A 24420-nucleotide genomic window follows, 5' to 3' on the forward strand; every position below is an offset into this window, starting at 1 on the left:
GACCCAGGCCTGTGACCCCCACCGTCCAGCTTGCGTCTGTGTCCTGTCCCGAGTGGGGGTGACTTTCCCTCCCGCTTGTCAGCCCCGGGGCACGTGCTCGGATGGGCCAGCGTGGCCGGTGTCTCTTCCCTTCGCCTCCGGTGAACTTGGTGTAAAATGGTCAGATCGGGTGTGTACTGCGGGAATTAGGTTTAAGAGATTAAACATTTCTCATTAATTTCTCGTTCTGATAGCTCAAATCTAGCCCAAGTGAGAGCGAAGAAAAGGAAGCCCAGCTGCAGCTTGGGAAGTCTGACGAGATGCAGCGTTTGCGTTCCCAAGCGCTGGACGCCTTCGAGAGCGCGGACTACGGCGCGGCTATAACCTTCCTTGATAAGATTTTAGAGGTGAGTTTCCTGGGCGGTGCGGCTGCCAGGCCTGGCGCCGACGGCTTTGCACGGTAAGGCACATTTATAGACTTGGACACGTTATGCATTACAAGAAACCAAGATAGGGATAGAATCAGGTGGGTCTTCGGGCTTTTAGCTCTGAAGTGAAAAGCTGGTGTTGGTACAGAGCAGAATGTGGGCTGAGGTTTTCAGTAAATGTGCTGGAGGTGCCGCCGAGGGGGCGTTACGTATCGTTATATATCACTTGCTTTGGTATTTCTGTCTCATTTTACATTCTGTGTTGGGGGGAGAGAGCTTGAGAGGTTCGATAATGGGATTAAAGATGAAAGAATTGGTTGAAGGAAAAGGAAGAATCACGTTTGTGGCCAAGAGGAGTGGTTAGAATGGGAAGCGTCTAGGGAAGCAGCAGATGAAGGGTTGACAAGATCCGGAGTTCTAGATGGGAAACCCGAGTCTGGAGTCTTCTCGCCGCCGCCGGGCTGAATGGCAGAGGGTTTCAAGGAGGAAGTCGACTAAAACCCTCGAGTAGAAGCAAGCATAATTCGTGTGTATTTATCATTTTCGTAGCACCTTGGGATGTATGTGGATTCGGTGCTTCTTTGATGATTTTGTAGAGGAGATCACGTGGTGTGGTCCAGCAGAATTTGTGTTTTATTATAGCATTTTAATGCTTTATTAAGAAGATACAAAGTTAAAATTTTTTACCTTCCAATAGTTAGACTATCCATTTTGACCTAGTTTATTACTCAAGATATTTTCTTAGTGTACGGTATTGATTTTGATATCTTAATACATGTGAAAATTTGATATGACTTTAGAAAGAACAACTCAGAAGTATATAAAAGATACTTCACCAGGCTTTTTTGTTGGACTTTTGGGCTTAAGTTTTGAAGAATACTAGTCCGTTGATGAATATCGTCGACTTCTTCATGAAGTAGAAATGGTGAAGCCTCAACCTTCCCACATTGTTTCCCCTCTTTTCTTTCTTTTTGTGATACGAGGGTTTAATTTCAAAGAGATAACAATTTATAAAAGAGAATTCTATTTAGTTATTAGTAGAACAGAAATATTTTACAGATGTAGAACCTAGATTTTATTTTTTGAGACTAGATTATAGAATATTCTTTTCAAAATCAGATATGCTTCACTGGGAACAACCTTTTAATAGTAATGCCATGTATTCTTACTTTCAGAGTTTTAAAATTATATAATTGAAGGAAGTAGGAAAGGGGCCTCATTAGTATATGCAGGATATTCCTTCCCCCATTTAAGATGTCCTTGGAGAAATTATTTTGTCACATCTAAATTGTATCAGACTTTTTAGTACTATTTATAATACAGAAATCACATTACGCGAAGGTGGTTTCACGTCAATAAATATGCAGGCAAAATGTGTGGGAGGGAGTGTGTGTAGTTTGCTGTTTCGTAAAGTCTAATTCTCTTGTTTCTCAAGGTTTGTGTTTGGGATGCAGAACTACGGGAACTTCGAGCTGAATGTTTCATTAAAGAAGGGGAACCTAGGAAAGCGATAAGTGACTTAAAAGCTGCATCAAAATTGAAGAATGATAATACTGAGGCTTTTTATAAAATTAGCACATTGTACTATCAACTAGGAGACCATGAACTGTCTCTCAGGTCAGTTCCAGTGACATGCACATCTCATCTTTTTCTTGTTGGCAGTAAGATAATCATCCCATTTTCTTTTTAATTTTAAGTTAAAACTGTGGTTAAGGCTGTTTTTATGTTCTTCATTTATATATTTTGTGTTATCCCTAAGTTACTCTATTTCCACATAGTTTATTTTCATGAGCTGTGCGTATGAAAGTAGAGATACTATATTTGCAGAAGCAAAGTGGGGTGTTTCATGTATAACCTACTTAAGTCATTTTAATTTGAATTAATACATGCATGTGCGAGAATGCCATATGTAAAAGTGTAGGGTGAATTGTTTGGTCTGTGTGTTTTGTTTAATTATTACCAAAAAAATATTGTGATTTCTGTATTTGGTATGGAAAACTACTCATTGCTTATTTTGACTTGGAGTACTTTCTTCTTTTTAAATACATGAGCAGTGAAGTTCGTGAATGTCTAAAACTTGACCAGGATCATAAAAGGTGTTTTGCACACTATAAGCAAGTGAAGAAACTGAATAAGCTGATCGAGTCAGCCGAAGAGCTCATCAGAGATGGCAGGTAAGAATACGCTGTTTTTCACTCTGCGGCCTCCCTTGTATGTCTTTTCTGGGCACAGAAGAACAGTTGAACTGCTTGCTCTTTTACTTGTTAGTCCTTGAGGATAGAATATCCTAGAAAGCACTGGGCCTTGGCAAAACTACTACAACTCTACATTTTTTTAATATTGCAGAATTTAAATAATAGTAACTGCATAGTATTCTTACCAGCAGTTTTACTTATATTTCACCAAATATTTATTGAACATGTCCTGTGTCAGGTACTGACAATGTACAGGGGGTGTAGAAATGAATATGACATGGTTTTTGGTCTTAAGCTTCTAGATTAGGGTGGGAGACAGACATATAAATTGACTATTAAAAAATAATGTGGTACCTAGAGTGATAGAGATGTCTACAGAGTATATAGAGATTTTCTTGTGGTATAGGATTCTGGGTTAACAGTCCTTTTGTTACAGCACCTGAAAAATATTGTACCACTTTTTTGTGGCCTCCATGGTTTCTGAAGAGGAATCCACTGTCATTCTAATGGTCTTCTCCCTAAAAATAAGGCATTTTCCTCTGATTGCTTTCAATATTTTTTTTATTTTTTAAGATTTTATTTATTGACAGAGAGAGGCACAACGAGAGAGGGAACACAAACAGGGGGCATGGGAGAGAGAGGAGGAAGCAGGCTTCCCACGGAGCAGGGATCCCCATGTGGGGCTCGATCCCAGGGTCCTGGCATCATGACCTGAGTTGAAGGCAGACGCTTAACCGAGTGAGCCAATATTTTTTTTTGTTTCTTTTATATATTTTGTGCCCCTCAAGATTTTTTTTTTCTTGAGTATCCAGAAGTTTAATTGTGATGTATCTTGGTGTGGATATCTTTGTTTTTATCTTATTTGGAGTTTACTTAGCTTCTAGAATATGTAGGTTTGTGTCTTGTCAAATTTGGGAAGTTTCAGCTATTATTTCTTGAAGTACTTTTTCAGGCTTCTCGTTTCCATCTTAGATTCTATTGACATAAATGTTAGCTCTTCTGTGATAGCGCCTCAGCTCTCTGAGGCACTCCTCATTTTTCTTAGCTCACGTTCTTTCTGATCAGATTTGGTCACTTTTTATCATTCCAGTTCACGGATTCTTTTCTCTGTCACCTCTGTTCTACTGTTGAAGCACATTCAATGAACTTGTTTTTTGGGTTTTTCTATTTTTCAGTTCTAATAAACAAATTCCATGTGATTATTCTTGTATCTCTTCCGTTACTTTGCCAGGGCCGTCTGTTGCTTTCATTTGCTTTAAGCATGTTTGTTTGTCACTGCTGCCATTTCCATGGCTGCTTTAAGATCTTTATCAGATAATTCTAACATCTCTGTCCTTTTGGGGTCTTTTCTCATTCAGTCTGGGATCTTGTTTCTTGGTAGGCTGAATTGTTTTTAATTGAAACCTGGACACTTTGATTTTGTAAGACTGTTTTTTTTAATTTAAATCTTCTGTTTTGGCTGTATTTTTCTGACGCCGTTCCAGCGAAGCAAGGGTGGGCATTGCGTTGTTACTGTCAGGGAGGCAGACGTTTCCCAGTTGGCCTTTGTTGATACTTGAGGTGTGGGGCTTCTCTATTGCTTGGAGCAGGTGAGAGTTTCGGGAATTATTTCCAGTATGGAGGAAAGTCCTGGCTCCCTACTTGGCCTTCCCTGTCCCACCTTGGTACAGGTGTGGGCACACCTCGTCACAGCCTCGGCAGGACGTTGAGGCTGTCCACTTGACCTGCTGGCTTTAGAAGGGGTGGGGCTTTACTTTCTTTTGGTGGTGTTTGGCCGTTCTAGAGCCAAAGTTTCCCATCTTGCTAGGCTTCCCTTCCCAGGTCTTTTGACTTGAGAGAGCAGGCTCTTGCTGGGTTTTGATTTTATTGTCTGCATCCATTAGCATTTCTGGGTTGCTGGCTGCTTCAGCTCCAAGTCTGGGGTATAGGAAGCAAAAAGAAAAAAAAAAAATCCAGGAAGTTTACCATATTATGTTTCCCTCAGGTCCCAAGGTTCCTTGGTGTTTTTTTTTTTTTGTTTGTTTGTTTGTTTTTAAGATTTTATTTATTCATTTGACAGAAAGAGAGATCACAAGCAGGCAGACAGAGAGAGAGGGGGAAGCAGGCTCCCTGCCAAGCAGAGAGCCCAATGCAGGGCTCGATCCCAGGACCCTGAGATCATGACCTGAGACGACTGAGACGAGGCAGAGGCTTAACCCTCTAAGCCACCCAGGTGCCCCTGGGTTTTTTGTTGTTGTTGTTTCTGTTTTTTTTCAAGTTTACTATTGTTTTAATTATTGTGAAACAAAATCAAAGTCAAATATATGTTGAATTATGTGCAACAATATTTTTAATAGATGTAAGAGGTAAATATAGATTTTATATGACAAAATGTTATACTAGTATGACTGTAACACATTTCTAATAATTTAACAATTATCTTTCAAAAATTTTCCCCCAAATTCTAAGCAGAGTATGCAAATTGGAAGTTAACTCTGTACATCCATGTCTATGTTCTTATTCAGTTTTGTGTGAACAGACTGAAGTGTTTAGGTCTGACCAAGCTACTGATGGTGAACTTGAGAATTCTCTCATCCCCACTTCTAAGCTTCCAGCCCCAGAATTACAGATACTGGCCTAGACAGGTCAAAAAGAGCCACCCAAGTGCCCAGTGTAGAATTAACAATTATATTGTATTTGTATTATCATCAATAGAACTTTAAGATTTGTATGCATAAAATGAAAGCATATCAGCACTAACAAGAACACTAGCATTTGGGATTAGTTCAATCTACACGTGCCATCCTCAAATGGTCTACCTGCTTCTCTCCTCTTTTGGAGTCTTTTCATATTTTTATAAATATATAATGTCTAGGGTATTTTAATTGTACCTAGTTGGAGGAACTGGGGAAAGTACTTTTGCTTCACTTTTTCAGAAGCTAGTTATTTTTTTTTTTTAGTGAATTGCAGTTATTTTCTAATTGAATAATGGGAATTATGTGCCACAGTAGTATAAAAATATATCTTCTAGTCTGCCATTACTAAGGAAAGGAAAGTAACTTAGTGTATAACGTGAGGTAGTTTTTAAAAAAATGCTGAAATAGCTTTTATTGTTTTTAGAAAGCTGGGGATTTAAGCCGTTTCCTTCTGCAAGGAACTACATTATACTTAGCTGTGAATATTGACATTCGTTATATAAGATGTTGTGTAGTTAATGGGCTCTGTTATTTCATGAAGGTGTGTAGTGACCCAGAAATAAAACCTGATCTCTTTTGCTGAAAATGCTCTGTGTAAGTCAGACTTAATGAAATGTTTTACTCATTTTCAAAATCACTATTTTTCTGAAGAAATTCTTCACGTTGTTTGGTATTCACAGGTATACTCTGCTTTGTACACACACATTTTCTGTGGTCATGTGTTTTACCTCCTAACTTTTGCTGGCAGAGGTACCTTCTTTGCCACTGTAGACTAATAAGGTAAAAACAGTGCTTGAAGGCACCTGCTCATTCAGGTGAATTGATTAAGTAACCTATGGTGAAGAGTAGGGGTCCTTCCTTAGCTCTAGAAATACACTTTCATGGTTACTCATCATGGTTTGCTCATCCGTAGGTACATGGACGCAACCAGCAAATATGAATCTGTCATGAAAACAGAGCCAAGTGTTTCTGAATATACAATTCGTTCAAAAGAAAGGATTTGCCACTGCTTTTCTAAGGTAACAGGTGATTGGTTTCCAGAAGTGTAAAAACTTAATATATGGAATAACAACCATAAATCCTTTTCTCATATTTGTTTGTAGGATGAGAAGCCTGTTGAAGCTATTCGAGTATGTTCTGAAGTTCTGCAGGTGGAGCCTGACAATGTGAATGCTCTGAAAGACCGAGCAGAGGCCTATTTGATAGAGGAAATGTATGATGAAGGTAAATCTTTAAGGAATTTGATTTGCAGTACCTGGAAGTTGATGTATTGGAAATTAGCACACGCTTAACATCCTTTGTTTAGAACAAGTTGACCAGAGTAGCTGGAAACATTGACGACTGCAGGAACATGGCAGAGAACTGGGGGATTCTTCCTTAGTGGAACTTGGAGGACATACCGCATGAGGAGAGCGTTCTGCCGCTGAAACCAGTTCAGACATTTTAGCCTTTATTTGTTGTAGACAAGTTAGAATAGTTAAATAGCAACATAGAAAATTTAAGTGTTAGATTTCATATCATTCAGAGGTAATCACTGTTCATCTGGGATTTCTATCTTTGAGACTTTTCTGTGCATATATATTAGTCTGTGCTTTATAGATCTATATATATTTTATTAAAAAATCTATTTATTTATCTATTTATTTATTTATTTTTAAAAAGATTTTATTTATTTATTTGACAGATGGAAATCACAAGTAGGCAGAGAGGCAGGCAGAGAAAGAGGAAGGGAAGCAGGCTCCCTGTTGATCAGAGAGCCCGATGTGGGGCTCCATCCCAGGACCCTGGAATCATGACCTGAGCTGAAGGCAGAGGCTTTAACCCACTGAGCCACCCAGGTGCCCCATATATTTTTATATATTAATATATATTCCATGCATATGCATGGTATACATATTACACCTACAACATATACACACACACACACACACACACACAGATATGTCATACGTGCCTAAATATGGAAAGATCATCTGTGACCACTGAGCTGTTGAGTGACATTAGGATAGTTGCGTATCCTACTTTGTTAAGGTTGAAGTAAGAGTTTCCTGTTAGATGTTGTAAGGGCCTCGAATAAATTAATAAATAGTTCTCCTTTGGAAGAAAACTAAGATATATACAGTAGTATATATTAAAAAAGAATCCTTTCACATTTATTGTTTTGTGACTTTTTGATGTGACCGTATGGTATGGACATTTAAGTGTGATGGTCTTTAAAAGAACCAAGCCCTGTAGCCCTTATTACAAAGTTTTCATTTCAAATCAGATAAGGCATTTTAAGTTGAAAATGGCCAGAGTATTTTTCTGGTGAAACTTGGCTTGTGGTACTCTATTTTCCCCTCCATTTAAGCACTGAATATATAGTAAAATGTATGACTGTTAATATGTATTAATGTCTTATTAAAATAATTATATTATGGGAAGTGGTAATCCTGGATAACATTTTAAATGCACTGAGAATGCATCTGCAGCAGTGGTAATTCAGGTAGGTTTGTGGAACTTTTATTTTTTGAGAGAGCGAGCAGGCGTGCATGTAGGGAGCAGAAGAGGCAGACGGAAAGTGGGAATCCTAAGCAGGCTCCACGCCCAGAGGGGCTTGTTCTCATGTCTCTGAGGTTGTGACCTAAGCAAAAATCAAGAGTTGGGATGTGTAACTGACTGAGCCACCCAGGTGCCTCTCATTTGATTATATTTTAAGACACACTGAACGTTGACTTTTTTCCTGCTTTTCAGAGTTTGACAAGAATCTTGCTCCTAAGCAGTTTCCTGTGAGTGATGACAACTCTAGGTACTGCTATTTGTGGGATATTTTACAGTATAGACCTTGGTTTGAGTGAGGCTTGAAATGTATGTAATCAGAATGATCTTCAAGAAAACCCTGTTAGCACCGTTTCTCTACACTTCCGAGCTACTCTGTGTACTCGGTGAGACGGGCTGTAGTCTAGGAGTTTGCATTCCATTAGTTTTGGGGAGTTCATCACAGGTACTTCTGTCATCTGTATTTAAATCCTCAGTTCTAATTGTGAAATTAGAGAAGTTGCAGAAGAATATAAAAAGCTTAGCTGTTCAAAGGAGGTTAAGTCTTGTAGGCCGCTAAAGATAATTTGAAGATGCTTCTGTCACTTGAATGCTAAACTGACTTGTTTTTTAGGGAAACTGGATAGCTTCATTCTTAAAGAAAAAGATGCTTAGCACTGATTTAATAGAATAGATCCGTCTTTGGGGTCCGTTTTTCCCTTTAAAATATCTTTTAAATAGGAATTTATTTGTCTTCGTTGGTATGTTTGGATTGTATACTGGGGAATCTTTCTGAATTATGTTTTAGAATAAAAATGGTTGTTTGAGTCCAAAGTATGGCAATCAAGCAACTTCACGGAGAGGTTGGGAATGGGCTTACTAGGTCTCTCCGTTTGAGGCTGGGCTGGGGTGCCAAGGGGGCCTCTATAATTCAAACTGAAGTGTATTACTTGCATTGTTTAGATTTGAGTTGGAGGTTTAACAAATGATGTGGATGACTGGTACTCTTATTAACTAGGCTAAATCACGTTTTGAAATATGAGGCTTTCTATATTCTCTTTACTGGTTTTATCTTTTTTTAAATAAGCAATTCAAAGTGATAAGAATGTAATGGATAAAGAAAAACAAGGTTTGTAGTGAATAATGGAACATAGAGATTTATTAATTTGGGGATTATGACAGGAAAGGTATTAGGGGATTCCACTCACAAGAAAGTAAGTAAAGTAAGATTGTTGTTTGTGGATGCCTCTGAGGTCATGAAAAATGAAGGCGGCTCTTCGGATCTATATGTGTAATTCTTTTCATAGTTTTTGAGAGGAGCAAACGGACATTCAGGCCTTACTAAATGTAGATAAAGTTCCTTTGAATATAGGGATGATTCAAGTGTCCTTATGAGGTAAGCAGTTGTATTGGCTAGAATGTAAGCAGCGTGAGGACCTGCGTCTGTTTTATTAGCTGATCTGTCTCTGCTACTTGTGCCCAGCACGTAGCCGGCCACCACACTGGCTGGACGAATGAGCCTAGTTTATCGATAAGGTCATAGTGGAAAGAGTATGGGATTTAGAATTAGTCCTGAATTTGAGTCTGACTATACCACTTATTTTATTTTTATTTTTCTTGTAGGAAAAGTCATATAAAATTGGCCGTCTTAACCATTTTTTAAAGTTTTTATTTCAGTCACTGGCGCACTCCGGGATCTCTGTCGCCCATTTCACCCTTCCCCTCCCCACTCCCACTCTGGGAACCATCAGTTTGTTCTCTAGAGTTAAGAGCCTGAAGGGCATCTGGCTGGCTTATTCGGTAAAGCATGTGACTCTTAATCTTGGCATTGTGAATTTGAGCCCCACTCTGGATGTAGAGATTACTTAAAAAAAAAAGTGTCGGTTCCTTGATTTGTCTCTTTTTCCTTTTGCTTGTTGTGTTGTGTTTCTTAAATTTCACAGTGAATGAAATCACATGGTATTGGTCGTTCACTGACTGACTTCTTTCACTTAACATTATACTCGCCAGCTCTATCCGTGTCATTGCAGTGGCAAGATTTCAGTCTTTATTATATTCTGTTGTAGATAAATACCACATCTTTAAAAAAAAATTAATTTATTTGACAGAGAGAGATCACGAGGCAGGCAGAGGGAAAGAGGGAAGTAGGCTTCCCACTGAGCAGGGAACCTGATGCAGGGCTCGATCCCAGGACCCTGAGAGCGTGACTTGGGCTGAAGGCAGAGGCTCAACCATTCGAGCCACCCAGGCGCCCCTAAATAACCACATCTTTATCTTTTCATCTATCCAGGGACACTTGGGGCTTCCATATCTTGGCTGTTGTGAATAATGCTGTTATGCACATAGAAGTGCTTGTATCCCCTTGAATTAGTATTTTTGTATTCTTTGGGTAAATACCCAGTAATGCAATTCCTAGGTTGTAGGGTCGTTCTAGTTTTAACTTTTTGAGGAACCTCTGTACTATTTTACAGAGTGGCCGCACCAGCTTGCATTCCCACCAACAGTGGTAAGAGGGTTCCTTTTTCTGCACATCCTTGCCAGCACCTGTTGCTTCTTGTATTGGTTTTAGCCATTCTGACAGCTTTGAGCTGATAACTCATTATAGTTTTGATATGCATTTCCCTAATGAGAGTGATGATGAGCATCTTATCAGGTGTCTGTTGACCATCTGGATGTCTTCTTTGAAGCAGTGTCAGTCAGTTCATGTCTTCTGCCTATTTTAAAATTGGATTATTTGTTTTTTTGGGGTGCTGAGTTTTATACGTTCTTTATATATTTTGGATACTATTCCTTTACTGGATATGTCACCGCAGGGATCTTCTCCCATTTAGTAGGTTACCTTTTAGTTTTGTTCATCCTTTCCTTCGTTGTGCAGAAGCTTTTTATTTTGACGTAGCGCCTGGAATTGCGATGCCTCCAGCTTTGCTTTTCAAGATTGCTGTGGCTATTTGTGGTCTAACGTGGTTCCATACAAATGTTAGGATAGTTTTTTTTCAGCCTGTGAAAGATGCTGTTGGTGTTTTGAGAGGGAGTGCATTAAATGTATAGATTGTTTTGGGTAGTGTAGACATTTTAACAATATTTGTTCTTCCAATCTGTGAGCATAGAATGTCTTTCCATTTCTTTGTGTCGTTTTCAGTTTCTTTCATCAGTGTTTTATAGTTTTCAGAGTACAAGACTTTCACCTCTTTGGCTAGGTTTATCCCTGGGTATCTTATTTTGGGGGTGCAACTGTAAATGGGATTGTTTTTCATTTCTCTTTCTGATGCTTTATTATTGGTGGAATGCAGCAGATTTCTGTGGATTGATTTTGTATCCTGTGACTTTAATTAATTTCTTGATCTGTTCTAGCTGTTTCTCAATTGAATCTTTTTGGGTTTTCTGTGTATAGTATCATGTAATATGTAAAGAGTGGAAGTTTTATTTCTTCTTTACTGATTTGGATGCCTTCTATTTCTTTCTGTTGTCTGATTGCTGTGGCTAGGATTTCCAGTGCTTTGTTGAATAGAAGTGGTGAGAACGGACATCCTTATCTTGTTCCTGACCTTAGGGAAAAGGCTCTCAGTTTTTCTTCATTGAGGACGATGTTTGCTGTGGGGTATTCATATATGGCCTTTATTATGTTGAGGTGTGTTCCCTCTATACCTACTTTGCTGAGAGGGTTTTGTTTTGTTTTGTTTTGTTTAATCATGAATGCATGTTGTACTTTGTGTAATGCTTTTTCTGCATCTACTGGAATGATTATATGGTTCTTATCCTTCCTCTTACGGATGTGATGTATCATGCTGTGGTTGGTTTGCAAATACTGCACCACACTTGCACCCAGGAATAAATCCCACTTGATGGTGTTGAATGATCTTTTTAATATATTGTTGTATTTGGTTTGCTAGTATCTTTTTTTTCTTCAGCTAAGACAGCAGAAGAGATTATTTATTGTACATATGACATTCAGCCACAAATGAAAAGAGAATTAGTTCCAAAAGTCCCAAGTCCAAAAGGCACTGTTTTGATACGAATAATGTGGGTCTCTCAAAGGTGGTCGTGGCGATCAGATGGCAATGGGTGGTCTTTCCATAGGTGTGTTTCTCATTTTGTTTATTGGGCCCTTTATTTCTGCTGTGTTATTCCTTATCTCTGTGTTAATCATCTCACTGATGTTCTCTACTCTTTCTGAAGTCCACTGAGAATCCCTGTGACCCATCAGTCATTGCTGTCAATTCTCCGTCAGGCATGTTACTTAGATCTTTCTTACTTAGATCTGTGGCTGTGACCTCGTCTTCTTCTTTCATTTGGGATAAATTCTTCCGTCTTCTCATTTGTCGAAGTCTCTGTGCCTGTTTCTGTGTGTGAGGAAAGTCAGCTCTTTCTCCTGTTCTCGAGGGGGATGGCCTTCTGAAGAAGAGGCACTACAGTCCCCTGCCACGCAGTATCCCCTGTGCCCAGGGCCTGCCGCTTCGGGGAGTGTGTCCAGGGTGTGCCCTCCCGTGTCCTGGCCACTTTATCCTTCACGCCATCGTCCGCAGAGGCTCTGCTTGCCAGTTGTGGGCAGTGTTTGGTCCCTGGCCTGACTGTGCTGAGTTTCAACCAGATGTGCTCTGGTCGGCTTGTGAGACATGACCTGTTGCTGTTGGAACCAGGGCCTCACACGACTCCCAGATGGGGAGCCGCGGTGCCGGCAGGAGTTGGTGCGGGTCTTGCGGGGGGCCGCCCGCCTACTGGGACTGAGGCAGGCATGCCCGGGACGGGCGGTTCTTCTGCAGCATAGTGTTGGTGGCGCTGGGTGTAAGCAGATGAGGTGGCGAGTGTTGGCACTGCCCCGGTTCCTGCCGGTGGCTCTGTACTTACCCTGAGCCAGGCGGCAGGGAAATGGCACTGGCCACCGGTTCCTTTGTCCCCAGAGGGGTCTCTCTGAGAATGCTGCCTTTCCGGGACACACTCTGAAACAAGCGAGTAACCTGCCTGCTGTGTGCCGGGGTGTGCTTCAGGTGGCTGTTTCCATGCTGTGTGTCCGCGGGTGACTGCTCTGCCTTCTCTCAGAGCGATGCCGTGTCCTCGGAGCTCTCCCAGAGCCAGGCGCGCTGAGCCCTGAAATCCCAGGCTTGAAGCCCCACTGGTTGTAAGAACTCAGAAAATTTGGGCCTTCTCGCTTTCCTAGCCAGTTGTTATGTAAAGCTGCCATTTTTTTCTCTAGTCCTTTTAAACTCTTTATTTCCATTTCATTATGTCCTTATTTTTTTCCCATTTGCTTCTGCTTCATGGGCTGATCCTCATTTCATCTGTACTTCTGTGATAGTTTTGATCTTTTTGAGTATTAACTACTCACATTTTTATCTTCTCTTTGTCTTTTTGCTGAGTGTTTTTGTTTTTGTTTTTTAAGGTTTTATTTATTCATTTGAGAGAGCAGAAGCAGGGGGGAAGCAGAGGAGAGGGAGAAGCGGGCTTCCCACCAAGCAGGGAGCCTGATGTGGGGCTCGATCCCAGGGCCCTGAGGTCATGACCTGAGCCGAAGACAGACTCCCAACCATCTGAGCTACTCAGGTTCCCCTCTTTGTTGAGTTCTTATTCTGCTTTGTGAGTACCCTTAAAAGAGGTGATTGGATTTTTAAAAAATTCATGCCATAATGTCTGCTCAGAATTTTCATGTATTTGGGCTGTTGTTCTGATGTATGTTCATCAGGCAAGTTTAGGTGCTCTCTTCTGTTGCAGTTTAAAAATTGTCTTTGAATTGATGCCGTACTGTTTAAAACAAGATGATCATAAAAGGACTTGGCTTATCCTGCCCTATTCGTCGGAAAGTGCCTTGGCTGTGTGTGTGTGTGTGTGTGTGTCTGTGCGCGCGCGTGCGCGTCATGGAGCACCAGGGGCGGGGCAGCCTTCTGTATGTAACAGTTGCACTAGTCTGGGCTTCAGTTTGCACAGACATCCTGCCTCCTGCTCAAAGGGCCTCTCTGTACGGCCCCGCCCTCTCTGCTGCTCTGAGCCACACCGTGTCCAGGTCATCTGCTGCCGGCCCGGCTGCTCCTTTGCTACCAAAGGTGTAGATCTTTTTGCACTGAGAATGAGCCCCGCACCTTCAGAGCGCGCATGGTTGCAGGGGGCTGGTTGTCGGGGGCTCCTGACACGTGTTGCCCAAGACAATTTGCTCTTGTCTTTGTTCCCGACTTTTCCCCAGTAAGGCCTCTGCTTTAACTCACCGTCGGGCTCTGGATTTCATGGTTCTCACAATATGCAAAGGATAGAAGCTGTCACTGTAGGGTGAACCCATACACCCAGAAAGTGTATTTTCTGTGATTTTATTTATTTTTATTATTATTTTTTTTTTGCCATTGAGCTTTCTCACGATTTGCTTCCCCCTCTCATCTTGGATTCAGTTGACACGAGCTCATTTTAGCAGCCCTGGTGCAGACTGTTTTGCTTGATACTCAGGAGGAGGAGATTGGTATTCCGTGGGCATATTATACAGGGTCTGATGTGCTCTTTAAAAGGCCGTCTGAGTCCCTGTGCTGAGAGCAGACTGCTCGGGGAAGGAGGATGCAAGTGGGGAGCAGCTGTTCCGGAGCCGTGGCAGCTGCGCAGGTGTACTGAGGTCGGCCTGCGGCGTAGCGGGCGCCGGGCCGTGGTGACGGCGGCCGCGCCACTCCGGGTGCGTTTTGAAGGGAAGCTGATCTGGGATTTGCTGACGGACTGTGGAGTGAAAGGGGGCAGTTGTGTGCAGCCGTGCACATCGGTCTTTGGAATGCTGCTTCTGCCCTGGGGAGCTGCGGGCAGGCTTGAAGTGGGGAGGACTGGTTCGCGGGAAGACTTGCCTGTGCGCCGCGCTGTCTTGCTAGTTGCGGGGGGGGGGGGGGGGGAAGCGGCGCGTTAGTTGCCGGACTCTCCTGCTCGGGCCCTTCCGTGTGTTGACATTCCGGGTGGAACCGCTTTTCCTCGGTCAGGTCCAGGTCTGCCGTGGAGATCTCGAGTGCCCGGGGGCTGGGCTCTGCGTCTGTTCGTGGTCCCCGCGGCCTCTGCTTGGGCACAGTTGCGACTCAGCTTCGCAGCTGGTTCTGGGCCCCGCGGGGTGGCTGCGAAGGGGGGCTTCGCCATCTCACAGACCCTCGGTGCTTGGCCAAAAAGAATGGCTCCGCAATCTGCTCGGGCTTCTACTTGGATGGTGGTTTTCTCTACTTAGGTTTATTAATTATTAATAATCCATTTGCTTCCTCTCTTTCAGAAATTTAGGAAAATTTCTGGTCTGTTTTTAGTGCTGCCACAGTCCCATCATCATCTTGGCCTTTCGGAGGGGGAGTGGGACGGAAGGGAGGCGCGCTCCTGTGCTTCCTTGCTTGCACTGTGCCTTAGGAAGAACTGAATGGGGAGTATGGGAGAAAAAGGATTTGGGAAGTTTTTTTAGGTTCAGAGGATAGAAAATGAATTGGCTAATATGTAATAGATTTTTTTTTCAGGGTCTTAATATTTCTAACTTATTCTACTTTGTGTGGTTGCTTAATTACAGTATAGGAGAAACATAATTGGATGTTACTTACTTTTTCTTTAAAGATGACTCCTTGGAGGGTAGAATCTGAGAAAATATAATTAAAAATGATCTAGCTCATTTATGTCTATGGGAAGTTTTAACATCACCCATACTAAGTTTCTAATTAAATTACCTGCCTGTAATGATGTGAATGTAGGAAACAACCTTATATTTTTTCTGGATTGGGAGAAATGTGTCCACCTTAAGTTTTAATAAAAGGATAGGCTATAGAAGCCTGCTTTGGAGGAGATACTCTGAACATTTAAGAATGAAAATATGTTTTAAATGTAGAGTTTGCATAAATAGCAAAATTGCATGTATTGAAACATTTTCCTCTTGTATCGAATTCCTTCAAAGTACGTTTCCTTACTAGCTTGTGATACTGAGTACTATGGTTAGTAGTTGTTAATTTAAACCTCACTACTATGACAGTTTTGTGTTCTAAATTGGAAAGGTATTTTATGATGTCACTGTGACTTGGAGGGCTGTAGTTTCATATTTTTAGTATTAATGCATTGAGGCAGGACTTAGAATAAAAGCTTGAAATGTGTGTCACTCCCCCTCCCCACCCCCACCCCCCGCCATGGACCAGAGGTAGTATTGGTTCATTTTTCTCTGTAGTTCAGGCAAATTTCAGCCATTCTCCCTTAATCTGCGGGGGATGCCTTTCAAGACCCCCAGTGGATGCCTAAAACTGCAGATCACATCCAGCCCGAAATAGACTATCATGGGTATATATGGGTAAGAAAAAAATAAAGTTTATATGGGTAAGAAAAAAATAAAGTTTAACTTATAAATCAGGCATAGTAAGAGATTAATAGTACTAGAATAATTATAATATACTGTAATAAAAGTTATGTGAAGGTGGTCTCTCTCAAAGTATCTTATTGTCCTGTCCTCATCCTTGTTCTTGTGCTCATGGGAAACGGCTGATGTCTGTGTGGTGAGATAGAGTGAGGGAAGCGCTAGGCATTGTGACGGGGTGTTAGGCCGCTGTTGACCTTCTGGCAGTTTGTCAGGAGGACCCGGTGCCTCCCTGAATCCCTTCCAGGATGAGCCGTGGCCAGTACGAATCCTCAGACATGTTATCCAGAGAGATGTTTTCCCTATAGTGAAATGCACTCACATAGAAACTAGAATTCGGACCTAACAGTCCCTTATTTGAGATGTCTGCTCCTCAAGACCACTCCCAGATTTGGGGACTTCGTAGCACACATGGGACTCAGCGCACAGTGGGACTCAGGCTGAGATTTATTCTACTGAAAGGACACAGAGTAACATCAGGAAAGGGAAAAGACACATGGCACAAACTCCAGAGAAAAGCAGTAGAGGATTCCAAGAGCCTTTCTCTTTGAAATGATAGGACGAGCTGCAGTTCCTCCATACGTGCAAGGTGCTGTCTGCTGGGGAAGCTCTCTGGAGCGCCGGTGCCCGGGACATTCATGAGGGGTCAGCCGGGCACCTTCTGCCGTGCCAGATTCCCAGAGGGAAAGACGATATTTCACATAAACATTATCTGTACAAACACTGAGGCCTGGTGAGCCATTCTCACCAGGTGATGGTGGGAGCGCTCCTGAAGGCCATCTTCTGAGACGCCAGCCAGGACTGACCTTGCCAGCGGGCCTTTCGAAGGAGAACAGTCTCGGGCTTGCTATGTTGACGCTTTTCTACATGACTCAGATCTCCTGATGCCTTGTGTTCTAGATACTCAGGTATTCTAAAATAAGGCAAAAGCTGTGATGTGGATTGTTAACCAGACGTCCCACACCAGGACAGTGTCCTCTGCTTTGACCAGTAGCTTAAGAAAGCAGGTTTGTAATAGTTCCTGTTGAAATCCCTAGGACTTCGACACTCTGATTGCTGGTGCTTCCCCTTGCTCCCTTTCTAAGCCTCTGATTCTTCTGAATTGTGGACCTGTAGCTGATGGTGCAGATTTCCTTTGCCACCGTCTTATTTTCCTATGTAAGGATCAGTTCAGTCACAGTGATGGAAAGGCTGCCTTGTGTCAAGTGTGGATGTGAAGCTGTGCCGGAGGGAAGGTGGGCGAGTAAACAGCAGTGAGTTTTATTGAATGGGAGGAAAAAGCTACCTAAATCCAGCTTTAATTATGCCTTTCATAAGTTGCCTAACAAAATCATCACCATCTCTTAGGCTCTTAGCAGTAATGGCGAGATCAGCCTGACAGGATAAGTAGAGGTTGTAAGTTCCGGTTCCTTTAACAGCGTTATCTTAAACCTCGTGACAGCTATTCAGGATTACGAAACTGCACAGGAACACAATGAAAATGACCAGCAGATTCGGGAAGGTCTAGAGAAGGCACAGAGGCTATTGAAACAGTCACAGAAACGAGATTATTATAAAATCTTGGGAGTAAAAAGGTGAGTTATTTAAAATTTACATTGTTATTTTCTTTCATCCTCCTCTGATTGAGTTCCTTACTTTATGTAATTTCGGTCCTGGATCAAACCTAACCATCTTTCACATCGTAACCATCAGACAGCTATTTTGTTACAGGTAGATTTCTTTAAAGAGACTAGCACTGCAAGGCTGGGGGACTTAGTAGTTGGCGACAGAGGGAGGACGCTGTAGCATGAGTAGGCCCTGGCCTAGACTTTTGGGGAAGGGTGAAGAGGAGTGAGCTTTCTTTTGGGGGGACAGGAGGGGGAAAAGCAAACTTCTTCAGGCCTAAGAATAAAGTGGCACTTCGAGAATTAATACACGCACGGAGAGACAAAAGCTAGGTAAATGATACAAGATCCACCTTCTCTGTGCAAGGGAACCATCAGTCTTTCAATCGAAGGTCTGACCAGAACGAAGGAAACCAGAAGCAAAACAGGAGTGTGGTTCAGAGTCACAGTTAGTTCTTAATGCCAGGAATTGTTATCAGGTGGGTCGGAAATTCAGAAAGTTTAAAAATGGGTCTGATTTTTTTTTTTAAGAGAGAAAACTGCAAAGATCAAAAGTAATTTCTTCCCATTGAGATTCTGAAGCAGCTTTAATGATCCCCCAGAAGCGCAGGTTAGGCGCGCGGCCGTGGCCACACTGGCGCGGACGGGAAGAGCAGGCCGCGGGGCTGCCTGCGGGATCGTGACTGTCTGAGTTTCCGGGGCGGTGAGGTGGCACTTCTTGACTAATGAGCGTTAATCTTAATACTGCTCAGAAACGCCAAAAAGCAAGAAATCATTAAAGCATACCGAAAATTAGCTCTGCAGTGGCACCCAGATAACTTCCAGAATGAGGAAGAAAAGAAAAAAGCGGAGAAGAAGTTCATCGACATAGCGGCTGCTAAAGAAGTTCTCTCGGATCCAGGTACGGGTCTCTGCAGGCGGCCGAGGCCGCGCCGTGACTTACTACCTCCGCTGCTTCGCCGACTGGGGCGGAGGCAGACGCGGGGCTGGGCGGGCTCCCCCGCCTCGCAGCTCCGCGAGTCCAGCCCCAGGCCCGCCCCCGACACACTCCGGCCCTCCTGGGCCCCGCGCGGTCGGGCAGCGGCAGATTCGGAAGCGGGAGGCCCGGTTTGACGCCCCGCTTCCTGCACAAGTGACCAGAGCCCAGTCTCCGCTCTCGCGCGGGCGACAGGAACGCACCACAGTGAGGGGAGGTTCTAGGTTCCCTCCACCTCCCCAGACCGATGATGACAGATTCTTCCTCTGGAACCTGGAGGCGCTTGAGTAGGGAGCCGGGGTGCCAGGCCCGAACGTACCCCCAGCCCGGGCGGGGGCTGCCTGTCGTCTGTGTTCCCCGGGAATCTTGCCCCAAGTCCGGGGTTGGTTAGCTTTGCTGGTTGCTGGAAATGCTGTTACCGTGCGCTGACAGGGCCTGGGAAATGAGAGAAGACGGAGAAATTAGGTAATACTGAACGATGTTTGGACATTTCCGGGGGAATTTAACGGAAGCGAATAACTCTTCCTTTTGTAGGTCTTCGGTGTCAGCAGGAGCTAGACTTGAGCTAGACAGATTCGCCAGAAATAGAGGGAAATCACACCTTATACCCATTTGGCAGATCTTTTTTGAACATCTGCTCAAGCCCTGGAGTGGAAGCTCTGTGGGCCTCTGCGCACCCCACAAGAGAGCAGACACGCCCTTCCGGAGTCCGCGGGATGCGCCGTTCTGTGCTCAGCAGAGGCTTGTCCCCGCCATGCTCCGTCTGTGCCCTGAGCTCGCACCGAGCACGGGGGACGGACGGTCACAGAAGCTTCAAGAACTGCCCTTGCAGTCGCTACGAGTTCTTTTGTGTTGTCACTTTTTCCCAGCCGCTGTTCCTGCGGTCTCGGAGGATGCTAGGCTGCCCTCCTGCCCCGCCGCAGCGTTCCTCGGTCCCCTTCGTCAGCCTTAGTCTCGGTCTCATCGGGACCTTCCTCGGCACTGCCGGGGACTGCCGCGCAGGCGGCCTCCTGAGCGGTGCCCGGGAACCCCGCCCTGCTCGGATCCAAGACCGAGGCCCAGGAAGCCAGTCAGACGCTCGCAGGGTTGGCGAGGTTGGGACTGCGTTGCTGGGGCCGGGTGGGGACGTGGCTCTTTGACCCCAGGCGTGGGACTTTCGGAGCTCTCCTCCTCCGCAGTTCCTGTTTTCCAGAGCACGTTTTCCCTGGGTAGATGCTTGTGAGGCGAGAAGATGCAGGGGCCCGAATCTCGGCGACGGGGCGCTGCCAGCCCTGAACGCCGCCCCTTCTCCGGGACGGGCCTCCTCTAGGCTTTCCCCCGAGGGCGCCGCGGGGAGCCGGCTGGGGATGGGAGAGCCCCGCGGTGTGTCCGGGGATGGGAGAGCCCCGAGGTGTGTCCGGGCCCTTGTGCTGAGGGCAGAGTCGGGAGTCCCCAGCCCAGTGCCTGACCCACACATGCGTTCTGATGCGCGCCTTTCTTTCCTAGAAATGAGGAAGAAGTTCGACGACGGGGAAGACCCGCTGGACGCCGAGAGCCAGCAAGGAGGCGGCGGCAACCCTTTCCACAGGAGCTGGAACTCGTGGCAGGGCTTCAATCCCTTCAGCTCGGGCGGACCTTTTAGATTCAAATTCCACTTCAATTAAACCAGCTGTTTTTCTGCTCCTCTTCCTTAATTTTTTTAAAGATTAAACACAAAGAAACCTTGTTCCAGGATCCTAATGAAAAAAAAAAAAATTCAAATCTTTTAATTTGTCCATGACCAAAGAGTTGTTTTACTAGGAAAGATCGTTTTATCCATTTTAGGCCGGAGGCTGGTGGGTGCTCGGCGGCAGGGAGGCGGAGGCCGGCTCTGCGGCGGGCGGAGCAGCCCCTGCGGCCGGCGGAGCAGCCCCTGCGGCCGGACCCGCGGAGGGTCTCGAAGGGTCTGCGGTGGGCGCGCCTGTGCCGGGGCCTCGGCAGGGCCGCGCGGGAGCCGCGGGGCAGAGGACAGCAGTGCCGACGTGGGTGCGGAGCCCCGAGCTCGTGTTTTAGGATTCGCGAAGAGAATGGCAGTGTTCCGAGTCGTACGTTCTTAGGGACACCTGCGCTTAGCTTCCGGTCGCGCGGTCGCTCGCAAATACCCGTGAAGTGGCAGAGCCTCCGCGGCCACACGCGCTTCCATCTCCGCCGGCCTGAGCGCGGCGGCGGCCGCAGGAGGGACGGCGCCTTCGAGGAACCCCGCTGCCAGGTGGGAGTGGCGCTGCGGGTGTAGACGCTGGATGGACGTGTGCGGTGCGTCTGCGAGAGAACACGAGGACCGCGGACGCAGAATGAGCCGTAAACTCATTTGGGCTCTTCGGTTTACCGTGGAACGAAAGAGAAGTCAGGCACGACGTAGGTCCAGATCGGAGAGCCGTGGTGTCACTTGCAGTAGGCTTGCGGTGCGGAGTGAAATGCTCCAACCGAAGTCGGGAGCTCCGCAGACCTGCCTGCAACAGGACTGCCTTAGAAAGGGAAAGTTGCTCCCATGCTCCCCGCTTTTAATAAAGGCGGCGGGGCGGCCTCTCCGGGTCCTGGCCGACCCTCCCGGACTGCAGTCCCGCCCCCCGCCCCTGTCTGAGGCCGGGGTTAGACAGGAGCCCCGCCCCTGACCCGCCCCCGCTGCCTCTGGTTCTTGTCCCTAGAAAAAAATACACGCTTACAAATGTAGTCGCTCTGGCTGCATGCCCACCACCCAGGAGGCCTCTCTTCCGGGCCCTTCTTACCTTTTAAGAGACGAACTTATTCAGTCTTTGGATACTGGATAATTTTTTTCCCTAAAAACTGAGTGTTAACTTTAATCAAGAACATTAAATATTTACAGAACTACTGATGCTGCATTTAAACTCTAAGAGAATTACTTTAGTCAAGAATTACTACTTTCATTCTGGAAAGGTTTTCTTGTTTCGGCCTCAGAGCATTCTGATGAGTATGGGTCTAATATATTGTTTTTCTGAAATCAAGCATTTAAATTTCTGTGGCGGGAGGGGTCCTGGCCACAGCAGCCAAGCACAGAGCCTTTCCTTCCACAGTCATCCTGAAACACATGTGGAGAAATTTCTCTAAACGGAGGGGAAAAAGTCACATAGTTGAACTGAGCAAAACGCCTGTGTGCTTTCCGCATCCTATTTAAAGTCTGTTTCGTACCAATAAACTTAATGCATTTTGAAAATTAGTGAATAGTTTGCAGCTTTCCTTTTGTTTTAAGGTCTCAAAATTCAAGCCAGTGCTGAAAGGATCTCTGAGGGAAATTCGTTTTGTTTCTTTCATCCTAGCGATCTCATGACTCCATCACATCAGCACTGTTGTTCGCCAGCCTGGTTCTTTGGCACATGATGTCACTGGGACCGTTTTGCAGTCTAGCAATGGCCTCTACCTACTTTTAAAGTACGAATTCTCACACAGAATCAGAACAGTAATATGAAATCACTTGCCTTTCCATTCAGAGAAGACGATGAGAAGTCACCCCAAGGAGCCGGAGGGAGTCAGGACGGTGTTGGGCTGGCCGGTGGGAGCTGCGTCCCGGTGCTGGTTCCGTCGCTCACCGTCAGGCGCTGCCCAGACAGCTGCTGGCGTGGCTTTGTCCACACCGGTAATAAACCTGTAATTCCCATTCCTGAAATCTTACCGCGGACTCAGATTAGTCGCCGTAACTGAAATGTGCGGTTACTTACTGGACTTCAGTGCAGAAAGGGGCTATGTGCCAAGTGCCGGCGCCACAGAGAGACTTGAGGACAGTGTCCACCGGGAAGTCCGGCCCTGCCGCGCCCCGGCCCTGAGAGAGGCTCCGGGTGCGGAGGGCCAGGCCTTGGTCCCGGCGGCCCGCTGGGAGAGCTCGTCCACCGGTGGACCGCACGGGACTGACAGGCATTTGCCTTGCTGTTGGGTTCCTTCCACTTGCCAGTCTCCTGGCTCTTGTTTCTGGGGCCTGCAGCTACCTGGTAAAGGGCTCTTTCTGGAAAAGTAAAATCAGGGGTACCTAGGGGTACCTAGCCTTAGCTGTAGGAGATTCCTTTCTTAAATTCCTTCCTTGCTTTTTGGAAAGCTTCTGAAATGGAGTATCACTTGTCTGGACATTGTGGATATTTTCCACAGCAGCAAGTATTAAACACATCAGCCTAAAAACACGAGAAGGTTCTAAAAGGAGAATAAACTTATTGCCCATTTTTGAAACTCTGCTTTCTTGGTATGGATAAATGAAAACTTGAAAACGAAAACAACTGTAATAGTTTACTACTGTGAATTGGAGGGACGTAATGCTAACTTTAAACCATCTTTCTCTTTGGTCAGTATTAAAAATGTATCTTTAATAAGTATGAAAACAACTTTTTTGGACTCTGATAATGGAATGTAAAAACTACCCATATATATTTTTTTTAAAGGGGAAAATAACCAAGTAGGAAAAAAGTTAATAGAATTACAATTTGAAATTGGCAGCATTTCCTGTTCATGGTGGAAAATGGAAAATTTCACTTCAAAGGCATGAAAACAGAAGTTGTGGCATTTGCCATGAAAAAAAATGCGTAAGATGCTTAAGTTAAAAACGCTTCCTCAGTCAGGCTGGGTTGGAGCTGCCTCCCTTTAAGCACAGGGCGCCGGCGAGGGCCTCGCGAAAGCTCTGAGTGCCAACCGTGCTGTGAGCTCGCGAACTCCATGCAACTTAATTGAATGTAGTGACTTTCCCGTACTTCTAAAGGAAGGAGGAAGGCAAATGCTAATTTGTCGGCAAATAATATCCTTACTCGAAATCAGATCATTCCTTTTGTTAGTAGCAGAGTCTGTTCTGCAATTGCAAATGATATTAATAGGTGGATTATTTTTTTTTAAAATGGATGATCTCATTTGCTGAATGATTTAAGAGTACAGTTAGCCACTGCGTGGCTTTACGTAGAGTGACAGGTTTTGCACTGGTCTGCGGTGGCCTCTTGCCTGCAGTGGAAAGCAGAGTGTGGAGGAAGAAAACGTGGAGATGTTTGAGAAGTTAAACTACTACTCCTACTATAAGGCTGTTGCTGGTTCTGAATGAGACAAGACTAATCCATCTCAATTTAGTGTTTTCATAGAGAAAATTAATTGAAATGGGTCTCAGATATGTCTGCAAATATGGGTACTATTTTTATGCCTGTGTATTTTCACATTTAATAAAAATATTTATGGTCAAATCAGTATTTTCTTGCTTTCGATTCATGAGAAATCTACCTTCCAACTTTGCTTTGCATGTGGTCCGGAGCTGGGGTGACGGGAGGGCGGCTCTTGTGTGTGGAGCTGAAGGAAGGTCTGAGCACAAAAAGAAATGGTTAAAACCTCTTGACCCCAAGGTCCTAGGATAGTTAGGACTTTAAGTGGACAGTTCTTTGGTTTCAATACTATTAAAATCTAATATTTAAATTGGCTTTGTTTGAAGCCTTTGGGTTTTATAAAAACATAATTTGTACATTTCTGTAAAAGTCTTCAAAGAGGTTTGCTTGGGGCCTGAGGGGAGTACTATTTATCTCAATCAGAGTTCTTTATTTCCTTCTAAGTAATCTCTACACCCAACATGGGGCTTGAACTCCCAACCCTGAGATAGAGTGTCATATACTCTACTGACTGAGCCAGCCAGGCGCCCCGTCCCAGATTTCAAACTACACACCCAAGCAACTTTCTTCTCAAGTGTTCTGCACACCCTAAAATTAAAGGCCTAGAACACTTACTTAGAACCTTCTCAG

The 24420-nt window shown here is 44.6% G+C and overlaps 1 protein-coding gene across 1 annotated transcript in view; it reads left to right on the forward strand.

The window, feature by feature from the left end:
* The window catches only part of DNAJC3 (DnaJ heat shock protein family (Hsp40) member C3), a 63153-nt gene extending 39275 nt beyond the window's left edge, over positions 1-23878 (forward strand). Inside the window, exons 5-12 of the mRNA XM_059378254.1 lie at positions 234-386; positions 1843-2024; positions 2462-2581; positions 6191-6296; positions 6381-6501; positions 17556-17688; positions 18471-18619; positions 20180-23878. Coding sequence (XP_059234237.1) covers positions 234-386; positions 1843-2024; positions 2462-2581; positions 6191-6296; positions 6381-6501; positions 17556-17688; positions 18471-18619; positions 20180-20337 — 1122 coding nt within the window. The 3' untranslated portion in view covers positions 20338-23878. The remainder of the gene's footprint in view (positions 1-233; positions 387-1842; positions 2025-2461; positions 2582-6190; positions 6297-6380; positions 6502-17555; positions 17689-18470; positions 18620-20179) is intronic.
* The last annotated feature ends 542 nt before the right edge of the window (positions 23879-24420 follow it).

Source organism: Mustela nigripes, chromosome 15, assembly GCF_022355385.1.
Source record: "Mustela nigripes isolate SB6536 chromosome 15, MUSNIG.SB6536, whole genome shotgun sequence".
Classification (NCBI taxonomy): Eukaryota; Metazoa; Chordata; class Mammalia; order Carnivora; family Mustelidae; genus Mustela; species Mustela nigripes.